Source organism: Engystomops pustulosus, chromosome 3 (assembly GCF_040894005.1).
Source record: "Engystomops pustulosus chromosome 3, aEngPut4.maternal, whole genome shotgun sequence".
Classification (NCBI taxonomy): domain Eukaryota; kingdom Metazoa; phylum Chordata; class Amphibia; order Anura; family Leptodactylidae; genus Engystomops; species Engystomops pustulosus.
This window is the reverse complement of record NC_092413.1, coordinates 187899275-187923886: the sequence shown is the minus strand read 5'-3', so window position 1 is coordinate 187923886 and position 24612 is coordinate 187899275. Positions and strand designations below refer to the sequence as shown.

General features: G+C 42.6%; 2 protein-coding genes across 4 annotated transcripts in view; one reads left to right on the top strand and one right to left on the bottom strand.

Annotated features, from left to right (window-relative positions):
- Nucleotides 1-58: 58 nt before the first annotated feature.
- FBXO36 (F-box protein 36) lies at nucleotides 59-24433 on the bottom strand. 3 transcript variants are annotated; one of them, XM_072143371.1, is made up of 4 exons: nucleotides 24298-24433; nucleotides 16866-16974; nucleotides 7926-8098; nucleotides 59-1519 (listed from the first exon to the last, which is right to left on the bottom strand). In XM_072143371.1, the coding sequence occupies exons 1-4, from the start codon at nucleotides 24307-24309 to the stop codon at nucleotides 1331-1333; spliced, it is 483 nt and encodes a 160-aa protein (XP_071999472.1). In that variant the 5' UTR covers nucleotides 24310-24433; the 3' UTR covers nucleotides 59-1330. The 3 variants fall into 3 exon arrangements, with proteins under 3 accessions (XP_071999472.1, XP_071999471.1, XP_071999473.1); XM_072143370.1 differs by lacking the exon at nucleotides 24298-24433 and adding an exon at nucleotides 24032-24251; XM_072143372.1 differs by lacking the exons at nucleotides 16866-16974; nucleotides 24298-24433 and adding an exon at nucleotides 9368-9548.
- Nucleotides 16663-24612, top strand: part of TRIP12 (thyroid hormone receptor interactor 12) — a 64294-nt gene continuing 56344 nt past the window's right edge. The window contains exon 1 of the mRNA XM_072143363.1: nucleotides 16663-16830. The gene's annotated coding sequence lies outside the window, so the exon portion shown is untranslated. The remainder of the gene's footprint in view (nucleotides 16831-24612) is intronic.

Sequence of the window (24612 nt, the reverse complement as noted above, 5' to 3'; positions counted from 1 at the left end):
TTACGCTGATTCCTGGAATACCCCTTTAATATCTTCAAGTAAAAAATACAAATGAAAATGTTGCTCAAGTATTTTTTTATTTAGACATTTTTCATCATATTGGCATTTATCACTTACTGAAATATAAAAGATATGCAAAATAAAACTTTTTTTTATTTTTTATATTTTTTTTGTGAAATTTTGGCACGATAAGCAAAGGTGCCTTATAGAGATCGAGAATGTAAACTGCTGGTCACTAACAGCAAAAGTGAAACAAAATGAAATATTATACTTATTTTACATTTATCAAAAGTAGAAAACTTTTAGCCAAAGAAAAACAATAAACCATTTTGAACATTTTTCTCTGAATCCACCGTCAGAGCAGATTTGTAATGTGTCTGTCTCTTTCTCTTTGTCAAGGGGGACATGGCTTATAAGGTAATGGGGATCAATGAGGAGAGGCTGAGGGGTTGTCACATCTAAAGGAACAGTGATGAACATGTGGAGGTGAGCTCCAGTCTATTGGCCTCTGTCTATCGGACCTGTGGATGGTTTAGTAACGCCTGACAGGTTCCCTTTTAAAGGAATTCTACCATCAAAATCCATCATGATAAGCCAGGGACACTTACTCATAGACCCAGGTACCATGACTGTGATAATCTTCTTATAATATTTGTTATCCATGGCCTCTTTCCTTCTAAAATCAGCTTTTAGTATTATGCTAATGAGACAGAAGATCTACCAAAGCCCTTCTGTGCTGTAGCTTTACAGGCTGTTACACTGCGCATGAGCACGTCTCACCCTCCCACTGTGTGAGAATACATCAGGTAGAGGGGGAGTAGGAGACAGTAACAGCCTGTGAAGTTACAGCAAGGAGGGGCTTTAGTAACGCCCCCTAGAGCCCTTCTGGCTCAGCATAATTCTAAAAGTTGATTTTAGAGGGAAGGAGGCCATGGATAACATATATAAGTAGATTAACACTCACAGTGCCTGGATTTATGAGTAAGTGTCCCTGGTTTATCATGATGGATTTTGATGATAAATTTCCTTACAGTTCTAGGGTGTCCCATCACCACATGGAGGATGTATATGACTCTTGATGAAACACATCAGTCCCTTAATTTTGGCAACAGCTTGTTTAAAAGCAATGGTCAGGAAAATTTAAGAAAAAAACAACAAAAACTCCATTTATGTTATGCAGAGGGTTACTTACAAAATAAAACAAAAACCTAGCACCCGAGTTCCAGACAGATGCAGGGTCTGCAAACGGCTCCATCCAGCAGTGGGAACTAGTGCACAGCCTCTGAGCATGAATGGAAGAGCATCCTATCAGTAACATGTGACTCCCCTGCTAGTCCAGGAACACATCCTGCTCCTCCTGCCTCTTCCTTCGTCTCCGGAGCTGGAGCTGAAGTTGTAGTTTGTTAGTGAAGAAGAACTGCTTCCAACCCACGTCATCTGCTAGAGACCTCATCTCCGGAGTAACCCGGTCACAAGACCTCTCCACAATGTGCTCCCACAGCTTGTTCGAATTGCAGATCTGTTAAAGGAAAAATTGGATAATTAGACATTTCTTCAATCTAATTTCTGGGAATAAAATGTAACCATGGAGGGATGTATAATAATGATCATCCATGTCTATTCCTGGACAGACGTTTTTAAACTGGAATCATTCATTTTTGGTTCCAGTTTTTGGTGCAGCATTATTCTACAAATATAATCTTCCATCTTTCTGGATCTGCTAAACAAGCCCCCTTAACCCTTGCATGACCAAGGGTCATTGGTACCTGGAGGTTCAGGCCATATTTTGCAGCTCTGTTCTGCCCTTCTGTAAATTATGATATAATATGTAAAGCGGTTTCAAGGATAACAAGTTTTACTTAGTTTTTTTTTCATGACACGTGACACTCTAGTTACCACGGTTCAGAAGATACGGTCGTTTGAAGTGGGCCAACTGTGATGCCATCTATTCACATGCTATCTGTACGTGGTATATGTTATGTCATATGGCAGTTGTGAAGGGGTTAATGTCCGTATATATGAGGTTACTATTTCTTTGTAAATGGTGTTTAATAATCATTGATGAACATATTCTTCATGAAGACAACAATTAGTCAAAAAAGAAAAATTACAACAGCTGAAGAATCGGTTCCTGACAAAATCCTGGAGCAGGGTGGAGATATAGGGAGGTTTTCTGAACACAGTAACTTTCCATGATAATGATAGAAAATCATGCAGCGATGATGCAATCCTCCAGCTGGACGGAGAGGAAAACATGTAATATTTCTGGAACAACATGCACACTGTATCAGAGATATAGACTGGATGCCAAGGTCAGAGTGATATGATGTAAGGGGGAGAGCGCCCAGCGCCTGGCATTACCAGCATTCACCAGTCTCCCTGCCTGCTCCTTACTTGTAGTAGACACAACCTATATGGGTCCAAGGGCCACATTGTCATACTGCTCAACTTCAAGGGACTGCACCAATAACAAGAACCCTAGATGCGCCAAAAGCCACAGTACAGCACAAATAGCACCCCAGGAAACCAAATACAGACCCCAGAGCAGACTACAGATACAGGGCACAAACCAGATGATAATAATACAGGAGCATGCATGCATAATATTGGAGACTCAATGCAGAACTTTTATACAGGAGACCCCCAGAGCAGATGTATGATACTGCAGACGTATAGTACTGGAGCCAGGGCAGAAGCAGATACCTTTGAGCAGTGGGCTCTAAACCAAAAGAACTCTAAGCCCCTCCCCTCTGCCGTAATATCTCAATGTAGATTTTTTGCATTCACAGTCCTGCTGCTACTAACTACACACACAAGTATGGATGGTTACTTTGGAGGCACCTGGTCAGACAGCAGACAGGTGCACAGCTCGTTATATCACACAGCTCTGATTAACCTCTATGTTACTAACGAGCCGTGCACCTGTGGTCACCTTGGTCGCCTTGGTGGTCAGATTTCTACCCACTGGTAGTAAACATAGAAGCTTTCCATAGCAGGACAGCAAGCAGAGATCTTGAAATCTGTGAGGAATTGATACAGTAAGTATAACAGAAAATTGTATAACTTTTTATGAGGTTTCACTGTAGGTACAAATATCTATAAAACACAAAATGCTGAACATTATACCAGCTCACACAATAGAGAGACCTCCAAACATTCCCATATAATAGGATCCTATTGTATTTGTTCTGGGATAAAGTATAGAGGTGGGGAAAATGATTTTCTTTTTGGGAAATGTATCCTTAAAAATAGATGGGTAAACATCTGCCAACAATAGGAGCGCAGATACAATATGCTGGGCGGGGGATGTCAGTAGATCCACTCTTTTATCTTTCTCAGTTGTCTCTGATTTGGAAATTGGTTATTATTTGGCAACTGATATTAAAAAGGTTATCTGGGTATAAAAAATTACTTATGCCCTGGATGGGGCTATTTAAAAATAATAAACGTGTACTTACCTCCTCTGTCGCCGCTGATGTCCCGCGCTGCGGTCGGTTTGATCTGTGCTGTTTGTTTACAGGGGCACAGAAGCCGCGCTCAGGGAACTTCCGGTCCGCGATGTGGCCGGCTCCTCCCATCCGTCCCTATCTATCAGCATTGTAAGTGCTGGGAGATGGTGTCGGATGGGAGCTTTCGGCCAGCAGGAAGCTCCCTGTGCACCCTTGTAAACAAACCGGCGCACAGAGGAGACGACAGTGGCGCGGGACAACAGCAGCGCCGGATGAGGTAAGTACACGTTTATTATTTGTAAATAGCCCTCCCCAGCCCTAAGTAAATTTTTACACCCGGATAACCCATTCTACTAGTATCTGACAATTAGAGAGAGGCGATAGATCACGAGATGGACATAAGACACAATAACACACTAAGCTCTGCTGCCTCTCCTAATCAATAAAACACATCATAGTATCATAGTTTATACGGTTGAAAAAAAGACACTTGTCCATCAAGTTCAACAAAGGAAACCAACATCAGCTCTGCTATGTCACCCCATTTGGATCCAGAACTTATCTTGTCTGTAGAACTGATGCGGTCTCCTCTGCACACTGCTTCTGGACAGTACAAGAGAAGCTACTCATGCCAGAGGAATCTGCCAACCATATTCAGGAGTTTATGGTAATATTCGGGGACAACCAAAATATAAAAACCAGGATAGAGGCAACTTGGAATTATATCTGTGAAATGCTGTATCTTTGTTAATAACATTGAATTACAGAATGTGTTATTTTGTTATCCTCAGTATAATTAAGAATCTTCTCCTTGTGGGAACACCCTTTTAATGGAGTGGAATACAAGATGGGCATTCACCTTAAGGAGCACTGGCTATAATGAAAATGCAGGCATCATGTGTCAGAGTGATATAGAATACAATACACTAAGTACAATTTGCTCAGCTCCTCCTGCATTATACCAGGCCACCTGTAGACAGGCTCTAGAACAGTGGTGGCTAACCTTTGGCACGGGTGGCAGCGGTGGCACTCGGAGCCCTTTCTGTGGGCACTCAGGCCATCACCAGAGATGACTCCATGTATCTTCCTGCAGTCTCAGACAGCCCAGGACTTGCTGTGGACAGAGCTATTTTAAAGTGACAGTGCTACCTGGGACTACTGGAGGAGTGGGAAGGTGTGGACAGATCTGGATTATCATTGTAGCTCCTGCTCTGGCCGTGACAATTCTTCCTGTTTATGGGATCCTGGAGGGAAGCTACAATAATCATCCAAATTTCTTCAATTTTCTGCTTTGTTGGTGTCCTAAGGGTGCTGATATGAATGAAAGCTGTGACAGAACAGGGAGTATAAATCACATATTAAATTTTTGTGTTGGCACTTTGTGATAAATGAGTGGGTCTTGGTTGTAGTTTGGGCACTCGGTCTCTAAAAGGTTCGCCATCACTGCTCTAGAACATCCTTCATGCATGAAGGACACTATGTACAATCTTCTCAGCTCCTCCTCCTCTATAACATGTCATCTGCAGATAGGACTCTATGTACAATCTGTTCAGCTCCTCCTGCTCTATAACATGCTGCCTGTTGATAGGACACTATTCAATCTGTTCAAATCCTTCTGCTATATAACATGCTGCCCGCAGATAGGACACTATATACAATTTGTTCAGCTCATTCTGCTCTATAACATGCTGCCTACAGATAGGACACTATGTACAATCTGCTCAGCTCCTTTTGCTCTATAACAAGCTGTCTGCAGATAGGACACTATGTACAATCTTCTCAGTTCCTTCTGCTCTATAACACGCTGCCTGTTGATAGGATATTATGTAGAATCTGCTCAGCTCCTCCTGCTCTATTACATGCTGCCTCCAGATAGGACACTATGTACAATCTGCTCAGCTGTTTCTGCTCTATAACATGCTGCCTGTAGATAAGGACTGTACGTTCAACATGTCATTTTTTTGTCAAATTGATGAGTAGCCGTACAAAGAAGCAGCTGTCATGACATGTAACACAGCTGCCTCGCACGCATGCTGCTTGGCCCACAAAAAATAATGTATTATTAATGGCCAGTGAATGTTTGAATTTTACCTGTGTGTTCAGGTAAGTACAAAACTGACACCTGGTTTATAGAGGTAAGTACCTGGTCATTCCCAAATAATAAAAACCTGTCTTTCTGAAAACTGCAGATCTTACAATCTATTACTAAGATAATAGTCCAAAGAAATCTTAGCTCACTCACTCCCCTCAGGACTACACCATGTGATGTCATGGATTTCTGAGCTACAGGAGGATTTGAATAAATCTTTTACCATTTCCTGAGCCAAAACCTCCTGCCAATATGGAAGTTTCTTTTATGTGTACGTTGCTCTCCGCCGATGTAGAAAAAAAAATGAAAAAAAAGTTTTGGCTGGTGCAACAGAGGACAATGCTGCAACCAAGTCATCACTTTACCCCAAATAACCTGGCGTCAGGTAATGGAACGGGCAGATAGCGGAGAGCTGCGCCCTCTGCTGGCTAACTGAACAATTGGCCTCCATTCAATGATTATAACATTATTCTGATATTCTAAAATGATTTAGGATAAAAAATTGAGTACCTGATAGGGCCCAGGTGCTGTCACCTTCATAAACTACTAGAACAAAAAGGCCACAGGAGTCCTAAAAGGAACTTTTAGGGCAATCTTTACGCCCTAAACTGACCCCATTAATGTGACAATACTGAGAGTGTCTATGCAAAGACTGGCACTGATAAGAGCCACACACAAGTGCAAAGCGAAGAAGAGAAGTAAGTACATTTTGTTGGTTTTAAAATATCACTTTGCTAATGGGCTAGTATTTGATAATCCCTGACAACCCCTTGATAGGGGGTCTTACAGACCTTAAATATTAACCCCTTCACAACTGCCATAGGGCTATATACATCCTAACTGAACATATCCCATGCAAATGGAACATGTATGGCCGTCACTTCAAATGGCTATATCATGTGAACAGGTCTGGTGTCATTTTGGAGAATCTCCCCTTTGTATTGCACCATTTGTGTTTCTAGCTGCCACATAACCAGAGATATCGGGAATGTGATTTTCAAATACAGCTCCCACTCCCGACTTTACCTGTGGATATCTCTGTGTCTGTGACACCTGGAAACACAATCTTTATGCAACATTAAAGAGGAGATTCTCCTATTTAAATTACACCAAAACTTGTGCCGTGGTTCAGAAGTTATAACTGACTGAAATGTGTCTGAAAGGATCATGATGGAGGAGGAGGAGGGAGCTGCAGGGAGACAGAACTGACAGTTTGCACAAGCACATGCACTCTCTACATCTGTAACTGCACCTGGGAAACAGTTTGACACCGCACATACTTTGGTAGAGTTTTTTCAATTTACCTGCTTACTAAAAAAACTTTAATGGAAAAAATGTCAAAAAGCGTATATTTTCACATTCTTTAATAATTTCTATAAACAAAGACACATTTAATGGAAAAAAAACTATCCCATAAAGTTAAGGTATTACATGTCATGTAATAATATAAGTAAAACATTGTTGTGATATGTAAAGTGTATACACTTCCTGATGCCTCCTGCACAGTTGAGGCTGTAATTCCTTAGGGTGGATGGATGCATTGTATTGCATCCATCCCCGGCCACCGCTGATCATGGGCTCTGGAAGGTCCCCAGTGATGTAACTTAGGATAGTGACACTGGGGAAACAGGAGCAGCTGATGTTCACTCCTCCTCCCGCATTCAGGAGTTTAGGGGTGGAACAGGACGATGTATCTCACTATATGATCATACATTTAGATACGTCCTAGCCCTCCGTTGTATGGACAAATTGTGAATCCACCCGACATATCCTTACAATGCAGGGAAAAAACATGGTATGAATGTAGTGTTATAGATAAAACTCTGTTAAAATTGCAAGTACAAAATCTGCATGCAATATTTTTTTCTGTTTAGTGCGATGTTCTGCCACTTGCAGACCATAACTGGTATCCTCTGCATCACAAGAGGTCATAGTTTTAAGTTCTTAGACTCTTAATGTGCCTATATTAACATTGGAAGTTCTCCCCAATAATGACCCTTGTATATAACAAATATCAGCTGTTGTCTACAGTGCAAACCCGAAACGTATACAGTGTGGTGTGCGTTGCACAGTGACCCAGTATAAAGGAAAGCACCCTCCTTGCAGTTTTAGGGCGCATTCACATGATGCGTTGCGTCGCGGTTTTTTATACGTTTTTGACGCAATAAAAAGGCTACAGCTTTGATCACAAGCTGAGGTTACATTGTGTTTCCACTGCATCTGCTAAACCGCATTGTAACCGTAGCATGTGATCAAGGCTGAAACCTTTGGAATACGTCAAAAAAGCATCAAAAAAGGTGACGCAACACATCGTGCGAATGCGCCCTGAGTGTGGTTTTGGTGCAAATGATGCACTGTGTGAATGCAACCAAAATAAAAAACTGTACCTTCTGAAATGTATGAGATACTTGGGAGAGTTGGGCAACGTCTTCTAAGTCCAGGAAAGTCAGGATATACAATATCAGTGGCTCGGGAAGACGCTCCAGGAAGTCATACTGTCCACGGCAAAGGTTCATGACATGGCTGAGGGTTTTCTGCCCGAAGATTACACCAATCTGAGCTGCAGAGAGAAAAGTGGAATTACTAATGTATAAATCAGCGACAACACAGAAACCCTAGAAAATGCACAGGTTACAATGATACAGAGGCAGTTCTCACATACATGGAGTGACCTATATATATATGTATATATATATATATATATATATATATATATATATATATATATATATACACACACAGAAAGATCACAGATTCTGAAAACATGAGGAGACAATTTTCTGGTATCAGTCAAGTCTGAACATGTTCAGTAACAGGTCTGGACTAGTCCGGTCTTGTTGCACCCTCCATCTATAAGGGTATATATTTATGGGTGACTATTGAGCTGCGCAGTCAAACAGTGTTGCATTTCTTCAGATTTTTAATGTGAAATACAGAAAGCACATCCCCATGCCATCCATAGCAAGGACATCCACTACGTACAAACTATAGGGGTCCTGTTCATTGTCTGGAAGGAAAAGTATGAATCTGCAACATTTAGAGGGGATTTTGAAAAATAGAAGTAAAAATACATTTAACTGTAAAGCAGCTTCGTTTTTTAATCAATAACATTATAGAAAATCCTGAGAGAAACAGAGAGAAAAATTATATCACTTTGTCGTTGGTGAGAGACAGAAAGCCGCCTATGCAAAAGCAGCCCCTCAGCTAAAGCTCCTTTAGGGCGCCTTCACACGGTGCGTTTTGGTTGCATTTTCATTGCGTTTTGAAACGCATTCGCTGAGGAAAGGTGATTTGCCTAATTACATTATTGTTAACACTTGCATGTACAAAACGCATGCGTTAACATCATGTTTACAATGCTTGTTAACAATAATGTAATTGGGCAAATCACCTCTCCTCAGCTGTTCTAATGTTTTACACGCAGTTGTTACACATAGAGACAGGCTTAACGTTACAGTTACCTACATACACTATTAGAGGCGCATTCTTACATGTTGCTTGTTCCTTAGTTGTAAACATATAGTTACAGGACAGTACAGGTTAACAAGACATTACATTACAGAAGGTGAAACAATTACAGTACGAAATACACTAGTGACAATAACAGATAGACACATGCTAGACAGACATGCATACGGTGTACTACAGAAGGGGTGCCAGTGTGGCGCTAACGATGTTGGGGTGAAACAGTACTGTGCTGCAATTGGTTTGGCAGAAGAGACATTGCCCGTAGCCAAGAACAGGCACTTAAGCTGCCTGGTGCTGGCTACCACTGAAGCCGTGGTGTAGTGTTCCCCCGGACTTGCGATAAGGCATTGGTTGTGATTACATTTCAGGTACTCCGATGACGCCATAACTGGTTCTCTTGGCTGCCAGGATCCAGTTCCGGCACTCTGTTGTACCAAGTCATGCGGCATGCAGCCCATGCTACTGATGATCGTCTGGGTACTGAAAGCGGGGTCACAAGCTAAGTGCCAAGATGGTGCCTCAGAAAATTACATCCTAATCAAGGGTTTCCTAGAATGCAGAAGCAGCAATAAGGAAAAAAATAAACTTATTTTAGCAGCTCAAATATTCATAGATCTGCAATTGTAACAGCCTAATGATAATGCAGGGGAAGAATTAAATAAGGTTTTATCCCCCCTTAAACCAGGTGTCCTGGAGCCTGGAGACAAGAAAGGCTTAAAGGGAACCTGTCACCACATTTTCACATACACAGCTAGTGACAGGTTCCTATAGAGCTCTAATAACTAACTGACACCCTTCTTTTATCTAAAAATTGTTTCCCTTACATCCACATAAACCATCTTTATATTATATTCCCTAGCATCAGAGAAGGCGTGTCCTGATTGTCTACCGCTCTACATGCCCCATGCCTCTTCTCAGCATGTCATGTGACCAGGGTAACATCATCACATCACCTTTAGCTTCCTAACATTAGCAAACTGTACAACATGCATATATCTGATCACATAAAATCACAGCAGACTCCATGGACTCTTACTCCTCCACATCCTCCATGGAGGCTGCTGTGATTTCATGTGGTCAGATATATACATGGGGTAGATGTTGCAGATGTAAGAAGACCTTAGATGATGTCATCCAGGTCCCTTGATTTTAAGTGCCGAATTTGCTCTCTCTCAATGTTCCATACAACAGAATGTCATAGCCCTGAGACCTGTCAATCAGGAGCAAGGAGGCAGAACAACGCAAGTAATTCATGAATATGTAGAGCTTCATAGGACTAACATCAAGTGAGTTGCATATAACTTTACAATCAGAATTTGTAACATTGCAGACATGGAAATAAACCATTTAGGGATAAGGGCAACACTTTTTTAAACATAGTTTTTAATAAAGTCTTTATATTGGGTGGGTTAATTTGCATGATAGGTTCTTTTTAAGGGATGACAATTTAATTTGGGGTTCCCCTACAGGAGTAAGGTTGGGATCATTGAATCATACTTTGTATAATTGGATTCTCGCTGCTCACTAGCACCATCTATTGGCTTCTTCTGATATCTGTAGTTGGCCATTGCTTCCTTTTACTCCTTCAAAACTTTCTCTGTTTTAGTCTTGTATCCTTTTTTATGTACATGCAACCATATTGGATACATTTCAGGTTTCAGGTGAAGAAAAGAAAAATTGTCATATGCAATATTAGAGAATTACAGTATGCTATAAATGAATAAATATAAAATATTATATAATACTGTAGATGAAGAAGTCCAATGGAATTATTTCTGTTCAAAATATTTTTAGGCAATACACAAGCAAACTCATGGACTGGTAGAGACCACCAATTCAGGATATCTTACTCCTAGTTTTGCCAGAAGATGAAGTATAGGTTGCTGTGCCCCAACTATTGCCACCGCTCAATAGCCAAGACTTGCAACGTTAATGATATATGCTCAAAGATTTGCAGTGTAAAATCTACATGCGTACATATGAGATATCATATCTCCCACCATGTGTGTTCTGCACTATGTACCCTGCATCTAATGTAAACAAAGATTGTAAACAAACCTGCAATCCATATATGTGGAGATTTGGGGAACCAAACATATTCCTTTACAAGCCTAAGGGTGAAGACACACGTGGCGTTTTTAAGCCGTTTTTGGGCCATTTTTAGTTTTTGGGTTCCTTTGAAAACGCATGCGTTTTTGACAGGTTTGACCAATTATCTTAATTCAAACTGGTCAAAAGCGCATGCTTTTTTTCTGATCTGAAAATGCTCTACTAAAAACGGCCCAAAAACGGCCTAAAAACGCCACGCGTCTTCACCCTAAAGCCTTCTTAATCCTTTAGATCACAACTTGCAAAGAATAGTGAGTTAAAAGGACTCCCTAGTTCCATATCAGTCCCTAAATCAAAATCTGTGATTCTGCAGAACTTTCTCGCTCTTTCGCTGCACCTCAAGCTGTGTCATAGACTTCTCCCTCCCCTGCCACTGCTCTCCAGACACTATCCTCACAGCAGGGAAGCTGTCAACTATTAATGCTCTCACTATATACATCATGTAACTATTACACTGCTGGTCTCTATTACTTATTCCATGCTCAACACTCCTCCATGTGATGAAAGCCATTGTATGGAATCATGGATAACAAATATAAGAAGATTATCACATTTATGGTGCCTAAATCTAAGTAAGTGCCCCTGGTTTATCATGCTGGATTTTGATGGTTGATATTCTTTAAGGAATGCTGATTGTATATTGTTATTAAACTCAATAGTAACAGTATATTTTTACATAATGACAACAGACTTACAGAGGGACTCCTCTGACCACTGTGACCACTGGTGAAGCTCTCTGGATGCTATTCGTATAGTCCCAGGCTGCAATGATCAGCTGTAAAGTGTCTGCAATGAAGCTTTATTGAAAATCCTTGTTCCCATTACAGCAAAAAATTTTGCCTGTAGCTCCAGACAAATTTTTTTGTCCCAGTTATAAAATATACAGTTCCGACTTACATACAAATTTATAACAAACCCACGGAACCTATCTTGTACGTAACCCGGGGACTGCCTGTACATCTATTAATGTCTGGTTAATGAGGTAAAAGACGGGAGGCTCCATGTAAAAAAAATCAAGAAACAGGTGCAGAACTATTAACCGCGTGTGGCCGAAGCACTTTTTTGTTTTTGCATTTCCATTTTTCACTACTCACCTTCAGACCTTCAAAAATCTATAACTTTTTTATTTTTCCATGTAAAGAGTTTAATGGAAGAATTTAATATTCCATGCCGTGTACTGGGAAGCGGGAAAAACATTTCAAATGCAATGAAATTGGTGAAAAAATATTGTATGTATGTATGTATGTATACAACCTCCAGCCCCCTTATGTATACAGCCTCCAGCCCCCTTATGTATACAGCCTCCAGCCCCCTTAAGTATACAGCCTCCAGCCCCCTTAAGTATACAGCCTCCAGCCCCCTTAAGTATACAGCCTCCAGCCCCCTTATGTATACAGCCTCCAGCCCCCTTATGTATACAGCCTCCAGCCCCCTTATGTATACAGCCTCCAGCCCCCTTATGTATACAGCCTCCAGCCCCCTTATGTATACAGCCTGCAGCCCCGTTATGTATACAGCCTGCAGCCCCCTTATGTATACAGCTTCCAGCCCCCTTATGTATACAGCTTCCAGCCCCCTTATGTATACAGCTTCCAGCCCCCTTATGTATACAGCTTCCAGCCCCGTTCGCCAAGCGGCTTCCTGATGCTCCGTTCCGCGTGGCTGGTCTTCGGTCTCCGGTCTTCTCTGTGTTGTATCAGCCGGCAGATACGCGTACATGCGATCTGCCGGTTGGTGCACAATATCACGTGGGGGTGTCGCCACTGATGACGTCTTCTGAATGATACAACACAGAGAAGACCGGAGACCGAAGACCAGCTGCGGGGAAGACAGAAGCGGAGCCGCTGAACATTGGGAGCCACGCGGACCGTCGGGCCTCCGGAGGGTGAGTATGGAAGTTTTTTGTTTTTTATTGACTCGTGTATAAGCCAAGGAGAGGTTTTTCAGCACATTTTTTCTTTCGGTACATTTTTTAAACTATTTTTCAGACCCCCTAGGGCAGGGGTGGCGAACCTATGGCACTGGTGCCAAAGGCGGCACTCTGAGCCCTTTCTGTGGGCACCCAGGCCTTCACCAGAATGAAGTTCACCAGATAGAACTCAAAGAATCTGCCTGCAGAATCTTCCTACAATTATAGGCAAATTTGCCCTCCTCCTTTCAGCTGCATTGGTGTCTTTAGAAGGCTGAACGATTGAAAGTTGTCAATGAACAAGGAGAAATAAATTACTACTTAAATTGCTGCGCTGGCACTTTGCAATAAATAAGTGGCTTTTGGTTGAAGTTTGGGCACTCAGGCTTTAAAAGGTTCGCCATCACTACCCTAGGGTATTACTGGTGGGTGTTTGCTGTAATATTTGCTGCAGTGAGCATTCTCCATACAGCAGGAGCCAACGTTTGAGGTACAGATATGTTACACGTTGGTAAAGGGTTAGATGTATATTGGTAAATTGCCTTATATCCTGCCCCCCACATTCCAAAACAGGAGGTTAAGTGGCCAACCCCTTAAGACATCTATATAAATTCTGTGAGAATGTGAGAACTAAGGATCTGACATCCTATTTTGTTTTTTAACTAAGTTTACTGTTGACAATACAGGCAGTCCCCGTGTTTCATACAAGATCGGTTCCATAGGTTTGTTCTTAAGATGAATTTGTATGTAAGTCGAAACTGTATATTTTATAATTATAGTTCAAGACCAAAAAATTTTTTGCCCCAGTGACAACTGGAGTTTCAAAATTTTTAGCTGTAATTGGACCAAGGATTATCAATAAAACTTCATTACAGACACCTTACAGCTGATTATTGCAGTCTGGGAATATAGTAACATCCACAGAGCTTCACCAGAGGTCACAGTGGGCAGAGGGGTCCGTCTTTAACTAGGGGTTGTCTGTAGGTTGGGTGTCCTTAAGTAGGGGACCGCCTGTATATCCTGCACAATATATACAATGTACAGAATGTATGTTTATGTTCTTTATACAGCAGCGTAAGACTAGTAATTCTATATAGTTAATAATAATAGTTGCTTCATTAATATGATCAAATTATTGGCAATAATATACGTTCTTAGAAAAAAATCTTTATTTTTCTTGAGCAGCTTTGATAGACAGAATGATCTAACTAGTGGCTATAAGGAATGACATGTTTTACACCAGAGGCCGTCTACCTGATCCACACTAAGACTCTGTTCACATGTACACTGTGTTCTTTTTAATGCTGCTGCCGTTTCCACAATGTTGTCTTCTTCTGATGTGCTGTATGAGGGTAGGTCACTGCTGCAGCCAATCACTGGCCTCAGTAGTGGGGTCCTGTTTATGTAATGGCCCTCAAATAGCACCTCAAAGGATAACAACAACAATAAGGACTGCTCCTATAGACTATTATAATTGTTTATTGACAGTTCCGTACCATTTACAGATTATACAGAGCTGTAACATGTTGCATATGAATGGTGTTCATTCTTTCGGCCTCGTATGTACACTCACCGGCCACTTTATTAGGTACACCATGCTAGTAACGGGTTGGACCCCCTTTTGCCTTCAGAACTGCCTCAATTCTTTGTGGCATAGATTCAACAAGGTGCTGGAAGCATTCCTCAGAGATTTTGGTCCATATTGACATGATGGCATCACACAGTTGCCGCAGATTTGTCGGCTGCACATCCATGATGCGAATCTCCCGTTCCACCACATCCAAAAGATGCTCTATTGGATTGAGGTCTGGTGACTGTGGAGGCCATTTGAGTACAGTGAACTCATTGTCATGTTCAAGAAACCAGTCTGAGATGATTCCAGCTTTATGACATGGCGCATTATCCTGCTGAAAGTAGCCATCAGATGTTGGGTACATTGTGGTCATAAAGGGATGAACATGGTCAGCAACAATACTCAGGTAGGCTGTGGCGTTGCAACGATGCTCAATTGGTACCAAGGGGCCCAAAGAGTGCCAAGAAAATATTCCCCACACCATGACACCATCACCACCAGCCTGAACCGTTGATACAAGGCAGGATGGATCCATGCTTTCATGTTGTTGACGCCAAATTCTGACCCTACCATCCGAATGTCGCAGTAGAAATCGAGACTCATCAGACCAGGCAACGTTTTTCCAATCTTCTACTGTCCAATTTCGATGAGCTTGTGCAAATTGTAGCCTCAGTTTCCTGTTCTTAGCTGAAAGTGGCACCCGGTGTGGTCTTCTGCTGCTGTAGCCCATCTGCCTCAAAGTTCGACGTACTGTGCGTTCAGAGAAGCTCTTCTGCCTACCTTGGTTGTAACGGGTGGCGATTTGAGTCACTGTTGCCTTTTTATCAGCTCGGACCAGTCTGCCCATTCTCTGACCTCTGGCATCAACAAGGCATTTCCGCCCACAGAACTGCTGCTCACTGGATGTTTTTTCTTTTTCGGACCATTCTCTGTAAACCCTAGAGATGGTTGTGCGTGAAAATCCCAGTAGATCAGCAGTTTCTGAAATACTCAGACCAGCCCTTCTGGCACCAACAACCATGCCACGTTCAAAGGCCTCAAATCACCTTTCTTCCCCATACTGATGCTCGGTTTGAACTGCAGGAGATTGTCTTGACCATGTCTACATGCCTAAATGCACTGAGTTGCCGCCATGTGATTGGCTGATTATAAATTAAGTGTTAACAAGTAGTTGGACAGGTGTACCTAATAAAGTGGCCGATGAGTGCACAACTAAAAAAAACAGAGTGAACAAAAGAGGGCTGAACAGTGTCTGAACAACTCTAATCACTACAATGGGGTAACTATTATTTTTTTATAACAAAAAAAGTCCTGCCTAAACTTTTTAACAATATTTGTGACATATTATCCAAAGAAAGGCTCAGTTCCCATATGCAAAATAAAAACCATGATGCGGTACTGGATCTGTTGCTCAATGGATACTACCAGTACCTAAAAATAATAATAATTCCTTTATTTATATAGCGCATACAGATTACGCAGAGCTGCACAGAGCTTTTTTTTTTTGCCAAATCGGTCCCTGACCCCAACCAATGGGGTTCACAATCCAATCAACCTATCAATATGTTTTGGAGTGTGGGAGGAAACCAGAGGACCCTGAGGAAACCCACGCAAACATGGAGAGAACATACAAACTATGAGTTATACTGGGGTCCAACAGGTTCTTGATAAACATTTCTTATCTCGAACCTGAAAGAACATGTTTCGAGGTAATAATAAAAATATAAATAACGTCATATAGTACTGTATACATCCTGAAACTTTCTCCGACATAGTGCTGCCACATCGACACAAAATAACATTGCACTAATTCTTCCATATAGAGTTAATAGAATAATAATAAGGGCTTCTGTTTATTTGTGCAACAGAGAAGCGGAGGTATTTCTGGCACCGCTCCCGTGAAAATAGGGTTTCTGTGATTTTGTCGCTATAAGTTAGACAGACAGAGTGCTTTTCATTCTGAGTGTTAGGGTTTGTTGTGATGTCAGGGAGGTGGAGCCACGTGGAGGAGGGACCATGGGGGAGTTTAGACTGAAAACAAAAAAAAAAAAATCAAGGAAGTTGGTTTGACTACTTCCATGCAAGCGGAATATGAATCAGAGGCTGCACATGAGACGTATTCTACAGACTGCAGGGAAGGGAAGCCTTTCACAACGTGTACACTACGGCTGAAAGAGGAAATCACAAGGACTACACTGTCTCACAACCACTGTGAAGTTTCTCCCGGCAGCAGGTAAGTGACCACCTGGTTACTCATTCTCTACTTACCGTGTAATGTTGAGTCATCCACAAAGTCTTCATGAGATTCTTTCAGCTCCCCCGGTCTTGCTTCACGAAATTCACTTCTAAGGGAGATTTTCCACCATCGCAAAGTAACCTTATAGTCAGAAGGAGAAAACTATGAGACACACCTTACAAATGGGTCACGTGGAAGCTCTCCAACTATATAAAAGACAAATTTACTATGGGTAGGCGGGTGGGCTAGGTTCAGCATCACAGATCTATTACAGTATTATAGATCTATGAGTAGGGGGCGTAATTTAGGATCTATGAATAGGAGGTCAGTTTAGGTTCAGTATCTGAGATCTACAAATAAATGGGTAGTTTAGGTTCAGGATCATTGATCTATGGAGAGGCGGGTGGTTTAGGTTTACTATTACAGATCTACTATAGCATCATAGATCTATTGGTTGGGGGTAGTTTAGGTTAGATATAATAGGTCTGTGGATAAGTTGGGCGGGTTAGTTTCAGTATGATAGATCTATGGGTAGGGGGGTGGTTTAGGTTCATCATTAAAGATCTATTAGAGTTTCATAGATCTATGGGTAGGCGGGTAGTTTAGGTTTGTTATTAAAGATGTATTACAATATGACAAATCTATGGGTAGGTGGGTTATATAATTTAGGGATCATAGATCTATGAGTATGCGGTTAGTATCGGTTAGGTCATGGATCAATGGGTAGTCGGGTATTATAGATTAGGGATCATAGATCTATGGGCAGTCGGGTATTATAGGTTAGGGATCATAGATCAATGGGTAGGCGGGTAGTATAGATTAGGGATCATAGATCTATGGGTAGTCGGGTATTATAGGTTAGAGATCATAGATCAATGGGTAGGCGGGTAGTATAGGTTAGGGATCATAGATCAATGGGCAGTCGGGTATTATAGGTTAGGGATCATAGATCAATGGGTAGGCGGGTATTATAGATTAGGGATCATAGATCAATGGGTAGGCGGGTAGTATAGATTAGGGATCATAGATCTATGGGTAGGCGGGTATTATAGGTTAGGGATCATAGATCAATGGGTAGGCGGGTAGTATAGGTTAGGGATCATAGATCAATGGGCAGTCGGGTATTATAGGTTAGGGATCATAGATCAATGGGTAGGCGGGTATTATAGATTAGGGATCATAGATCTATGGGCAGTCGGGTATTATAGGTTAGGGATATAGATCAATGGGTAGGCGGGTAGTATAGGTTAGGGATCATAGATCAATGGGTAGGCGGGTAGTATAGGTTAGGGATCATAGATCTATGGGTAGTCGGGTATTATAGGTTAGGGATTATAGATCAATGGGTAGGCGGGTAGTATAGGTTAGGGGTCATAGATCTATGGATAGTTTGGGTTCGGTATCATAGATTTATGTATAGGCGAGTGGTTTATGTTAACCATCATCAAACAATAGATAGGCGGATGCTTTAAAATGAAATCTATTATTAAAATCAAGTTTGTTTTAACCAGGGGCACTTACCCATAGATCCATGCACCATGATTTTGGTAATCAAGGCCTCCTTCCTTCTAACATCAACTTTTAAAATTATGATAATGAGTTTATAGGGCTCCTGGGGGTGTTATCAGAGCCCCTCCATACTAAAGTAGACCATGGATAACAAATATACTGTTCCCTTATAAAGAATGGCCGGACCACTATACCTCTCTTCTCAGCACCTTAATCCTCATAGACTGTAAGCTCTTTCGGGCAGGGCCCTCACTCCAATTGTTCCATATGACTGCGTGTCCTGTGCAATATTCACTACTAAGGGACCTACAGGCAGGTGTGTCCACACAGGATGGTGGTAAATCTGCTGATTATCTGCATTGACAAAATTAAAAGGGTTGTCCAAAACATAAAATAGTGAGGTGGCCGGAGTGGAACAGCTTGAAAAAAATAAACCCTCCTGTCCCTCCCGGTGTCCTGCGCCGTGCCCCAGTTTGTTTACAAGGGCACGGAAGCTCCGCTCTTGTAGCTTCTGGATGGCCAAGCACGCCTACCCGTCACCATGTCCCTGCACCTGATACAGCACTGGGAATGGTGTAGGGTGGGCCAGAAGCGGCAGGGGCAGAGCTTCCCTGTTTGTTTACAGGGGCACTGGGTGGGACCAAGGAGGTAAGTATATGTTTAGTTTTTTATGCAGCCCCCCCCTCACTATTTTTTGTTAGTCTCAGATAACCTTTATTAAAATTTTAGACATTCCCAGAGCTAAAACATACAATTATGCTTAGTTTATGCCTCACAAACTTTTTGGTACCCAGTTTTCACAGAACACTGTGCCATGCCGTAATCATGATTTCAGTATTTGGATGCTCGGGAATCCTACCTACAGCACTGGGGTCTGTCTGAGAAATCCGGCCACCACAGAATATGTGATTGATGGACTGAGCATGATTGCGTTTTTTGGGCCCTAAAAGGAATTGTAAATCAAATGGTGCAAGTGTAGCCTTTAGAACAGTGGTTCTCAACCTGGGGGTCGAACGACCAAAACTGGGGGTCACCTAAAGCCATCGAAGCCGCAATTTTATTGTGTTTTTACTGCGAGTTGCATGGTTTGGGGTCACCACAGCATGAGGAACTGTATTGCGGGGTCACAGCATTAGAAAGGTTGAGAACCACTGCTTTAGAAGAACAAATTAAGTACTGCAGTAATTCTGATGTACAAACCGGCCCTTTTCTTTTTTGCAAAGGTGGCAATACGTGCAAATGATCAGGAGGCCCAGACCTTGCTGGTACTCGAACAACTGTGTAAACATTGGAGCTCAGGCTGTGTTCACACCTGCGATTTACATTGCCTTTTGATATGCAATGCGAGGGCTGTGTTGCGGAGATTTGCCTAATTGCATTGTGTTAACATCCCACTAACATATATACAATGCAATTAGGGGAATCTCTCCAAAACCCTGTTTCAATACGCAATGTAAATGTCACGTGTGAACACGGCCTCAGTATTGGTCTTCCTGCACGCGAAGGCCACAAACAACTGATCTGCAGTCCGTATAACCTGCATGCATTGTACATGCTCTAAAATTTGCTCTATTTTTTACGTCAATATTGATTTTGGTGATTTTTGTACCATATGTTTATAACTATGCAGTTTCTTTATCTGCAAATATCTAGTTTTTCTGCAGATAGGACCTTCACTGCATTACAGCTGTGTGTAAGATCTCTGATACACAGAACATAAAATGGCGACTATAGAGATACTATATTCCTAGTTTTATATGGATCAAGATGTTTTTTTTGGATTTATATGGAAACTGATTATAACAAAATGGTATGCGTCATAGTTTGAGGTGTTATATGGGTATTTTTACCAAGGAGTTCTAGGAAAGGTCTGGGAACATGGGCCACAAGCAGATTTGTACCAATAATTGGCTACTGCTCCTTCACTTCACGACACATTTAGATGGCAGTGAACCATCGGAGATACCTGGTCCAAATGGTGCAAGCAGTTTCTGGACAAACTCTGACTGGATGATGCACGAAGGTTGATGCAGCAAGTTCAGCTCAGCCGAAATACAGTGGGTTTAGCACTGTGTCTGTCCCACAGAGTGTTTCCAAAATCCCTCAAGGCCATCTACATGGTCCTCTAAATGACCATGACAGGCTACACGCACGTGAACATTATACATTAATTTACTTTTCTATGGCCTTAGACACGACTGTGGCCCCTTGTGTGAGCCATCTACCAATTGGGCGTGAGCATACATCACACGCTAAACGCCACACGTAGCCGAGAACAGAGCGTATTCATATTTAGGAAGCCTTACAGCCATCATAGATCCCCCAATGGCCTTTATGCTAACAACTTAAGGCCAGTTACCATATGCATTTTGGCTTGCGTTTTGCAGTTTCCACTTAAAAAAAGGATATTAATTTAAACAGATGTCTGGACAGATAAATTAAAGGGGTTATCCGGGTTTAAAAAATTTCTTATGGCCGGGCTGGGGAGGGCTATTTAAACATGTACTTACCTCCTCCGGTGCTGCCGATGTCCCGCGCCGCGGCCCGTCTTCTCTGTGCGCCGGTTTCATTACAAGTGCGCACAGGGAGCTTCCGGACGGCCGGAAGCTCCCATGCGCACCATCTCCCAGCGCTTACAACGCTGAGAGATAGGGAAGGATGGGAGGAGCCGTCCACATCGCGGACCGGAAGCTCCCTGTGTGCGGCTTCCGTGCCTTTGTAAACAAACAGGGACACGGATCGAAGTGACCGCGGCGCGGAAGGTAAGTCCATGTTTATTATGTTTAACTAGCCCTCCCCAGCCCGGCCATAAGAAATTTTTTAAACCCGGATAACCCCTTTAATAGAAAAATATTTTTTTTTTTACGGATACCTTGAACGGATCCATTTGTCATCCACCAAAAACGTGCGATAAACAAGGGATTACGGGCACTCGTTTGCAACTGCAAAAAAACCCAGAGGACCTATGTTTGCATGTGACATATGGCAGTGGTAAAAATCATGCCAGATGTTACATATGTGGTAGAAAGGCTCTGGTTCTGCCTTCTCCATCTAAGGAGGCTCTTAAGGCTCCTTGTAGACGGCCAGATGCAGGAGAGAAGAGAGGTAAGCGCTACTAACTAGAAATAAGCAGAACCAATGTTTGCATTTTTGTTCTGCCCGCACCACATGGACATATTGCCAGATATTTGCAGCCGAACAGAAGCCAACTGGCCAATCAAAGCCATGACTAGTTGTCAGGGACATCGATTTGTTGCATTGGCAGTTTGGCCGCAAAGTGTCCAGGTCATGTGGGCTGAAAACCCAACGGAAACATGAGCCCACCTTATCTGTACTCCCCACCCTTCCCCTCCCCATAGAAAGCTGTAAAATGTAGAACATGTCCCATACTGTGCACGGCAGCCGCCCAGCTCGGTCACTGTACCATAACCAGGTGCCATAGACGTCTATGGGGGCCGTAATCTGGCTGCAAATTTTGCCTCCATATTGATTGCGTGCATGAGGTCTAAAAAAAGGTAAATGGTAAAAAACCTGATAATTAACTGATCATAACTGAAGACAGAGTGTCCGCTAATGCCTTAGTTTTTAATAGTTAAAATACCAGACACTTTGCTTTCAGTAACGTCAGTTATTTGCCGTTCATTAGGAATCTATAGATCTACCTCTCCTATCCATCTAGAAAAATAACACTAGCACTTGTAACTTTGCCTGAGAAAGGCCACCACATTTTTGGTTTAGGTGTGCTGCCTTCTCTCGGGATATCTATCTGTCTCTCCATCTATCTGACAAGTGTATATGCTAACACCTCTATGTTCCTGCCACAAAAAAACCACACAAACATCTTAATTTATATCTATCTATCTATCTATATATATATATAGAGAGAGAGATATTAACTAACATTGCCCATGTATATCTATCTCTCTAGCCATCTGTCTTTCTCTGTAGCTATCTTAAAGGGAACCTGTCAGCAGAAATTGACCTAATAACCACTACCGGTATGTTGTCAAGCAGCTGAACAGCTTCCAGATCATGTTTCTTACATCACCTAATATGCTGGAATCATTGAGAAAATCTGCTTTGACGCAAGATGTAAATCGGTCGTTTAAAGGCAAAGAGGCAGAGGCAAAGAGGCACCAGATACACGATCCGACCTCGTATTTAGTAAGAGGTTGGATCGGTTTAAATTAATTTACTGCACATAAATAAAAAAAAAAATGGCTGGGGGGAGGATTAAGGGGGGGCACATTTGGTGAGTGGGGTTTCCAGGGTGACAGGTCCTCTTTAATGGCCGATCCTCATGTCCCTCCAATCTTTTAATAACTTTTAATTCCCTAACATGCAGATTTTCTAAAGAGACTACTGGGGCATGGAGCAGCCGGAGCGGAGGCTACACGGCGCGGCTACTCCACGCCCCAGTAGCCTCTTTGATCCTCCTACCAGATAGGAGGATGCGTAGAACAGCAGGCCCGCGGCTGTGCAGTCACTGCTCTGAAGCCGGAGATGTGCAGCCGCAGGCCTGCTGTTCTGTGCATGCGCAGATGGCAGGCTTGGCGGACGAGGGCGCGCAGCTACAAAATATCTGGTAGGAGGGTCAAACTACTCCACGCCCCAGTAGCCTAGCCTGCATATTAGGGAATTAAAAGTTATTAACTAGATTGTGGGAGCGTGAGGTTTAGCCCTTAAAAGAGCTATCCTTACATCCTATAGATGCACCTACCACCTAATCTACCTTTAAAGGTAGATCAGTGGTGGGAGGTTTCCTTTAAATGCTGATGACAGGTTCCCTTTAAGAAAAAAAGGATGTAATAACTGACTATAAAAACTGATACTTTTTCTAACTATCCATATCCCATGGACTTTAATGTAAAATTCGTTACACATGTGTGATTTCAAACAGAAAAAAAGGATTTCAGACGCCGTAATTTGCTCCTTCAAAAACCATGTAAACGGATGACGTGATGCTTACATTGATAGCAGTGGGATTTGTAAGCGAAGCCTTAAACCTCCATTCTGTATTTTTTTTTTTAGTGGAGGTGAGGCCGCGATCACACATTCTGCTAGCCAAGTCCCGTCCCCCCCTTGTGTTGCGTTATTAACACAGATCGTGCCTAAGGAATGAATGTTTAAACAGTAGTGTGAACTTGGCCTTAGTGGATCTAGCAGATCTACACACAGAAATGTGCTTTTCTCACACCTCAAACAACTGCTCTGTTGTTGTTTTTTTGGGGTCCATGGGTCCACTTTTGTGGATCTGTAGCCCTTGTAATAATAAAGCTTTATTTATATAGCACCATCATATTCCAGAGTGCTGTACAGCTCATGGGATATAAATACAACAAGACATTACAGTAATAACATCATCAGATAAAACCACAGGATCGAGGGCCCTGCTCTGAAGAGCTTACAATCTATGTGTGTATAGGATAGGGATCCTGATGAGATCTGTACCACCACCTCCATGTCTGATCCTTTGTCACCCAAAATGTCTGCTGTGTTTTAGTCCCCAGCACAGGATCAGATAGGGCTGTTTTCCCCAGAATCTCCTGTGTGTGCACTTTTGCTTGCAGCACTTATTATCAGATGCAGCCCAGTCCCCTCCTCTCCCTCCGCCCCCACTATGTCTCTATATACGCACACACAACTATTCCCTTATCCCTTGCACATACCGCTGCGGTACCGCACTGACCTCGCTGCGGCTGACAATCAGCTGATAGAAATCCTTGTTGGGGGACGGCGCCTGCCCGTTACACTCGTACAAGATCTCCGGCAAGAGAGCCGCCATCTTTAGACGCTGAAGCGGTAACTAGGGTAACAGGGGGGCGGATTACTCCTGCCTATCCACAGGGATCCCTGCGCTGAGAGGCGGAGAACATATGTCCAGATCCCTCCGCCTCGCATACATCCCCCGAACAATAAGCACTGGACACATAACACTTCGTCTTGGGAACTCACAGAGCGACACATCGTGTGTAGTAACCGCCCGCTCGGCAAGGGTGACCCTGGCGGAAATAAACCGAATTCCCCTCCCAGCGGAGGGACATCAGTGAGGAAAAACCAAGTCTGCCGCCACGAAATCCTGTTTTATCTGATGAAAATCGACGGAAATAAAAGACCGAGCTATAAAAGAAATCCTTAAAAAATCCCCACCCCCCCGAGTGAGCGGACGGCAGGGTATTACTCCCAGCAGCCAGAGAGTGAGGAAGCCATTGTTACTAGCATACACCGCACCGGGCACGGTACTCCTCCCGGGAGCTGCGTTTAAAAGTA